This window comes from Montipora foliosa, chromosome 6 (assembly GCF_036669935.1).
Source record: "Montipora foliosa isolate CH-2021 chromosome 6, ASM3666993v2, whole genome shotgun sequence".
NCBI lineage: Eukaryota > Metazoa > Cnidaria > Anthozoa > Scleractinia > Acroporidae > Montipora > Montipora foliosa.
The window spans coordinates 59,091,449-59,099,059 of record NC_090874.1 but is presented as its reverse complement, the minus strand read 5'-3'; the positions used below and the strand labels follow the sequence as shown (position 1 = coordinate 59,099,059).

Sequence of the window (7,611 nt, the reverse complement as noted above, 5' to 3'; positions counted from 1 at the left end):
TTTCTCATGTTAAATGCAATTCTAGATATCAATGGACATTTGAACCGTTTTTGAGGCCATGGCGGTTGAGGTTAAACATGGCTTAAATTACAGTCAAAATGCATTAAACGCAAGGTGAACACACCATAACACCAAACCCAATGGAACCCAGTGTGGCCATCACGTCACGTCACAACCATTTCAGCTGGTTCACTGGCAGACATGGCCATGTTTCGGTCTGTTTAGGCCTCATCAGCAACGCATGCCATGTTTGTTTTTAGGCACCCCTTTAAGTGGCAGCTCCACACAACAAAGGTGATAAGCTGGGCTGGGAACAGCAGCATGGCAAGCCTGTGGGAAGGCAGTGAATGTATGGGAATTTTACCGACTTTGAACCATTGTAAATCCTTTATGGTCTGACGGTTGTCAATAGCAAGATAATATCTCAAAAAGCAGTTATATTCAGAGTATTGTTACGTGAAGTATGGCAATCAGAATCAAGCTATAACACAGGCTCCCCAAGCTGAAAATACGTGGTGTATGCGACAGCTTGTGTATATAGAGAATTGTATGGGAAAATCACCGATCGTAAAAAAATTGTGTAAATAACTATCTCATTTGAAATAAAGTTTTCCTACCTCAAATGTGTGACAAACTTGTCTCTTGTGCCGAGTTTAGAGCCATTCTGACGACGTTTGGTGAAGTTATCCGGAAACGGTTACTAAAAGAATAGGAAGGCCGACCACTCCATCCATCGCTGGCCAGACCTCACTCCACAAATCGTTTTCTCCTCAACAGGAAAACAACAGGAAAAGTACCGAATCGCAATAAAAACAACAGTTCCATAAAGCCCAATAAATTTCACTCCAAATACGTGTGTTTCGGCGGCCGAAAGACTCGTGAAGAACGAAAACTTTGCCTTAAAATTCACCTCTTCGGCTTTCCTCAAAGGCTTGTGACCGGGCAGTCAACAACGGCCGCTCGCAAGCTGGTTTCACCCTCAACTCTGATTGGAGGGTCGTGTTGCCAGCACGCGGTCAAATTCAAATGGACCAATCAGAGTTGAGGGTGAAACCAGCTTGCGGGCGGCCGTTGTTGACTGCCCGGTCACAAGCCTTTGAGGAAAGCAGAAGAGGTGAATTTTAAGGCAAAATTTTCGTTCTTCACGAGTCTTTTCGGCCGCTGAAACACACATATTTGGAGTGAAATTTATTGGGCTTTATGGAGCTGTTGTTTTTATTGTGATTCGGGACTTTTCCTGTTGAGGAGAAAACGATTTGTGGAGTGAGGTCTGGCCAGCGATGGATGGAGTGGTCGGCCTTCCTATTCTTTTAGTAACCGTTTCCGGATAACTTCACTAAACGTCGTCAGAATGGCTCTAAACTCGGTTCAAGAGACAAGTTCGTCAGACATTTGAGGTAGGAAAACTTTACTTCAAATGAGATAGTTATTTACACAATTTTTTTACGATCGGTGATTTACCCATACAATTCTCTATATACACAAGCTGTCGCATACACCACGTATTTTCAGCTTGGGGAGCCTGTGGCTATAACAACCGTAAACATAATTTTTAAGTTTCACATTTGCAATCAAAATTATGCAAATATTCCCGGGAAATTTGAACCGACTTGAGGAGATTTCTAATATCTAATTTTAAGATGTTGCGCCAAGGGAAATGGTCTAATTTTTCGTTGGGCAAATGATATTAATGAAATGACTAAAAATATTGGAAATTGTTTGAAATCTGCCCCTTTTGAATTCCGCCAAAATCCCATACACTTACTGTGCACGTTTGCCCCTCAACCAATATGCCAGTCAATATGGCATCAGAAACTGTGCAAAGGTCCACTCTAAAAAGGTCCATCAAGGTCACAAACTGTTTAGTGAACTCTTTTACTTCAAACTTCCATTTTCAGCCACATTCCTCATGCCTCATACATTAATGCATCGTCCTTATGGCATCTTGGCTCGTCTAGTGATGCAAACATCCAAAGTTCTTTCATAAGCAATGATTGCTCCTACAATCTTGGACAAAAAGGGTTGAGAATATTAAAAACAGGGGTCATTTTGCGCACTACGTCCTCAATATCGCACATGATTAGCGATCCCCCTCCCCCCTACAACCAATGTTGATAAGCCCAGGTTCGACATGCTTTGTTTCGTCTAGCAACATTGATCAGGGCAGAGGGGGGGGGGGGGGGGGTTGGGGGCGGGGGCAAAGAGAGAGCCTATTTTTCATACTCGTGGTCGGAGTTTAGTCCAAAAGCAGAGTTTTCTCAACAATTTTGTCCAAGATTGTAGGTTTATTTCTCCTAAAGCAAAGAATGTGAGTATTCGGATTGAAAAAGGGCATTAAGATGCATAAGGCATCTTCAATAGGCAATCTGGAGTTGTACAAAATGTACACTGAGTTTACACCTTGCATGCCGGTGTCCCATCCAGATTCTAACCCCACTCAACAGGGCTTTAACTTCAGTGAGAAGCACGTGGCTAATTGCCATTTCACTCTACAGACAAACTAAAAATTTAGCACGTTATTTCATGTATGGGACTTCATGGCCAAGTGATTTAGCACGCTTCCCTTATGCGCTCAGTACAGCTGAGGGCTCATGTTTGAGGAGTGTAAAACTACCATGTGGAGTTGTAATTATTCCCCCACATCCGCAGTTTCTGGATATGCACATTTGTGAGTACGGAAAAGAAAAACAACTAAAAAACCTCAACCGGAATTTAGACTAAACGCTCTTTGTTTGCATTATGTTGTTACTCAACATTTAATATGTACCAGTTTGCATTTAAATACAGGTTTAAAATGCTCATTTTCATTGTCTATGTATTGTGTGTATTGCAAGTTGTGCTTTATTTTACACCAGAATTTGTGGAAAGGAGTCACATATTTTAGTGGCACCCACTTCCCACTTCCCCACCTTTAGCTAATTCCTGGGCATTACTTCTTGGGTAAGATTCTAAGGGGTGGGGACAATTAAATCTTATGATGTAGGAATGTTGTCAAATCGGAGGGCAGAATCATGCATCGGTACATACTACTGTGTGACTTCTGTAACAGTTTGAGTTTCAAGCTGCCAGGCAAGGTGGTAGCTTGAGGAGGGTTTCAAGGACAGTTCATGTTTTCATTGATCATTTTCTCTGGACCATACTTGGGAATATTGGTGCTCAGTGCTGGGTCCATACCTTCACAACCACAGGTTAATATTCAAAAGTACAGCCCCCATACTCAGCTATTAAGATGTTTTTTCTGCAATATTTATGTCATGTTATATTTGATATGAAATGTTTCTTCCCCTACAAATTACAATGATAATAATAGATGTATCTCAAAAATCAAAGAAAACAAGCTATAGATTTATTAAATTAAATTGGAACTTTTTTAGTGTTGTATATTACTGCCATACATGTATTTAGGCAGGCTACATGTTTAGCACAGTTTTTGACACAATATATTGACCAAGGGCCGGTTCCCAAAAAGTGTAATACATGTAGCTCTATTCCAGGGATAAAGATGCCTTTTTCCATGGAATAAGGCACATTTATCCTGGGATAGAGTTATTACACGTTACAGGAACCGGCCCCAAATCTTTAAGTTTAAACCCAATCAAATGACCAAGGCTGTTGCCTAACAGGAGCCCGGTAGCCTGGGGCTCCCAAAGAATAGCTCTGGGCGGCTTAATTTTTCACAGCAACACCTTTCACTTCGTATGTTGGGCTCCTAAGTTCTCAGCGTTTAGCTCTGAGGGCTCCTTTAAAATTTTCTTAGGCAGCAGCCTTGTCAAATGACCTTTTGTTGTATTTGGGAGCACACAAATGACTGTGATTGTTAAAATAATAATTGTGTAATGTTTCATACTTAAGGAGGCTCGAAAGGGTTTCAACACTTCGAAGACTCTCTGTTTAGATCGATTAACGCTACAACACTGAAACTCCCCAAAACAGAAAGGGCCATTCTTTTTCTAAATTTAAATTCTCGCTCATTGGTGGGGACCTTGTTTGTTGGTTCGCTTGTAAACCTTGCTGTACGTTTCCGTCCTAAAATAGCCCTAACGTTAGAAATTCCCAGTTCCAAGGAGTACTAATTTACTATCTACCCCTGCATTTAACAGATTAGACGCACACGTTACCTCAGAATAGCACTGGCCACACACTTTTCCTCTTCTTCGCTAGTCTTAGGAGGTACATGAACAACGTTGTGGTGCCGATCCTTCTTATATCTGAGCGTCACTAGGAAGCATTGAAACTGGTTCGAGACTCCTTAATTTAAGCTTATGGTCTTTGTTAAACTGTAACTGTATGCTGCCATAAATAAGTGAGGAGAATTTTTCATGCAATAATTATTGTTAATTAATATTGTCAATTTCATATTAATTTTAAAGAATTATGGCTGATTATCATCAAGCACATTTTGGTGAGTAGCGGCCTCTTGTTATTGTCAGTAGTGTATTTGTCAGCTTACTTTTCTTACCTCAATGCCTGAACACTTCAATTCTTTTGTAAAGCTTGGACATTATTGGAGTAGATTCTAGTAACACTGTTCAAAGGTGTTCAGGTGTTCGGTTAATAACGAATCCAGAGAAAAAAATATAATTTCAAATCTGTGAACCCTTCAAATACTCAAGACAAAAAATTCATCTTCACTTCACTAAAAAATCCCAATGTCTTTCTCTTACATAAAACATTGCATCAGCAATTTCAAAACTTGACACAAACTGATGGGCACATGGGGTTGAATTAACCAATCAAAAGCATGTGTTTAATAAAAATGTCATGAAAATGTTCTCAACAGTAAGCAAAAAATCAAATGAACAATGAGAGAACACGTGAGACAATTTGCATGTATTATTTGAATGTAGTTTTGTTCATATATAAGGTTCTTCTAAGTTTTACTGAAAAAGTATATAGCATGGTAGATTTTGTTTGCTTCTGTTATACAATGTACAACCCTTTTGCTCCAGTGCATTAGAAGTTATTACAAGACTGCATAGATAATTTTGTTAAAAAAAAACCTAGGTCTGTTCAAGTTATTATATTACTTTTGCATAGATCCCAAGCCTCCACCATATGCTCCACCCCCTTACAGCAGTCCTGAGTTTCAAAATGCTCCAGCCCAGTATCCCCCTCCTGGTCAAGATTATGGTATCAAAAACCCTTCTGGTCCAGTGACTCAGGAACCACCAGTGCAAGGTGCTAACTTACCTCAGTTTAGTTACCCAACACAACCGCTTCACCAGTACCCACCACACCCAGGCTACCAAGCACCAGTCAGCGCTCAGCCAGGACCTTACCAATATCATAGTGCTCCAATCAGAACTCAGCATAACACTGTCACAGTCGTGGTAAGTTACCAAGCAGTTTACTCTTACTAGGCTTACAATGTATATGTATAGACTAAGTACATTTTCATTTTCAGCTTTTCAGTCCCAAGAGGGAGACTTAGAGACTTGGCTTAACATTTAAAATTCATTCAGAATAGAAAGGAAACCAGTTGCAAAAGGGGCAGTGTTTCCTGAAAATCACCTAAAAACATTCGAGTTAAAGTAAGGATTTACGAATGGTGATTACAACTCAACACTGCCAGGATATCTTAAAAACTTAAAGAATACTAATAACCAAAAGGAAGTTATGAAAGTAAATGAATGCAACTGAAGAGGGGCACTGACAAATGAAAAGCGAAACCAGAGCTAACTAACAAATCCGAAAATAGGAACCCCAAAACTTTCTGACAATCATCCAAGTCTTGTGCTGAGCACGAGCCCACCCACTCGCTCTTGAAATCTGGCAAGGATTCAGTACGAGAGGTAAACCATGTGCAAGAAAGTGGTCGGCAAGGTTAGTGTCACTGCTTGCCTGGCGGCCCACAGCAAATACAAGATTTTGCAGAAATACAGTCTTTAAGAATTGAGTTCCCTACTTTTGAGCACAGTTACATGTATTTCCTGCCTTTAACCAACATTTCTCACTTTGACTCCACAGCAGCAGGGTGGACCAGGTGTCATTTATGCTCCACTGGTTGCCCCACCTGACTACCATGGGTTGTCCTGGTTTGTCTGTTTGTTTTGCTGCTGGCCAATAGGAATTTTTGCTATATTGAAGTCAAATCAGGTGTGTTTCACATTTCATGAACAGGGCATTTCTTTTTGTTAGTATTCCTGTCCAAAGGTTGAGACTTAATTTGGTTTGTTTCATACCTAGACGAGAGACGCAATTTTCCAAGGAGACATGGTGGCTGCCAACAATTTGAGTATGGAGACTAGGAAGTTAGTCAACATGGCAATAGGGTTTGGGGTTTTTTTCATCATTGTCCCTATCGTTGTCTTTGTTTTAGTGTTATTTGCTTTGTAATTTTGAATTAGATTCCAATGGAATAATGCTGAAGTATAGAAAATCAGGTTTAACTTACGTTTAGCTTCTTGTGGGTACCATTTGACTATAAGTATGTATTATAACAACTGGTGTCTTGTTGACCAATTCAATTAAATTACCTTACTTTAACCCATTGACTCTTAGGAGTGAGTCTTGACCCTTTGATGCCTACACCAGCCCAAACCAGCCATACTTAGTACTTTAATTTAACTTTAACTTTAATTTATTCACCACAATTCATGGAGTGGCAGGGGAGAGGAACAGAACTTTTCGTCCCAATTGACGCCTAACCCCTATATCCATAGATCAGACCACAACACCGGGAACACCATGCCCTACTCTTCTCTAATAGTGTGTGGGTTCTTTAACGTCCCACAGATTTTATATATACCCAAGGGTTGTGAGATGGGACCTCCGGCTTATAGTCCTTATCCGAGAAGACTTGAAAGTCTAACCATTTGCAGATGTCGTTACAAAGGCAGCACTTTCTCCTCAGTTATTTTAAGACCCTGAGTGTTGGTCTGGCCGGAGTTGAACTCACGACCTCTCGCGTGACCGCCCGCTGCTCAACCAACTGAGCCAACGATTTTATTCGACAATGGGGGGTGGTTCTGGATCGAGTCAGTGGGTTAACAACATCCACATCCACTCGAAAACTTTTCAAATCAGGAGTAATGAAATTTTGCACTTGATAATTTCAATGTCTCTAGAGAAAATTGTTGAAATCAGCTTTACAAAATATCTTCCATGGCACTTTTGTGGAACATTTTAATCCTTAGGAATTAATCCCTGCTGGTGTTACCTGTATGATATACCAGGAGATAATACTTTAGTTGGCGTGTGTGATTCCAGAATGAATGCAGGTGCAATGCATTCTTGTTTACTTGATTAAAATTGTTCCTGCATTTTTTCCGTAATTTGAGTTGTGCTGCAGCCGTGCAGTCATGGTTACCGTAGAATAAACAAATGCATCTCTCTTTTGACTAAAATATGCCCATACTGTATTTGTATTATACTACTAATAGCTTTTTGTTTCAGAATGCTTCAATCAAGCACCCTGTGGATGCAAAATACGTGTTAATTATGACGTAAGCTGTTACCCAATAATATTCTGCAAAGTTTTGATGACTTCAGGCTGTTTTTGCTGGCTTGCATGCCCTCATACACCTCATACACATTTGCTTGCAGCTGGGGTGGCATCTGCATTCAATAGGCCATTTCTGAGTTGCTGTATGTCTCAGGTTTGAAGCAAGT

The 7,611-nt window shown here is 40.3% G+C and overlaps 1 protein-coding gene across 3 annotated transcripts in view; it reads left to right on the top strand.

Annotated features, from left to right (window-relative positions):
* Positions 1–6,492, top strand: part of LOC138007954 (proline rich transmembrane protein 1B-like) — a 7,549-nt gene extending 1,057 nt beyond the window's left edge. For 2 of the 3 annotated variants that reach the window (XM_068855103.1, XM_068855101.1), the window contains exons 2-5: positions 4,371–4,402; positions 5,038–5,330; positions 5,968–6,096; positions 6,187–6,492. In XM_068855103.1, the coding sequence (XP_068711204.1) occupies positions 4,375–4,402; positions 5,038–5,330; positions 5,968–6,096; positions 6,187–6,336 (600 nt within the window). In that variant the 5' untranslated portion in view covers positions 4,371–4,374 and the 3' untranslated portion in view covers positions 6,337–6,492. Of the gene's footprint in view, positions 1–260; positions 350–4,370; positions 4,403–5,037; positions 5,331–5,967; positions 6,097–6,186 lie in introns of all 3 variants that reach the window. The other variant, XM_068855102.1, reaches the window with a different exon arrangement.
* Positions 6,493–7,611: the final 1,119 nt, after the last annotated feature.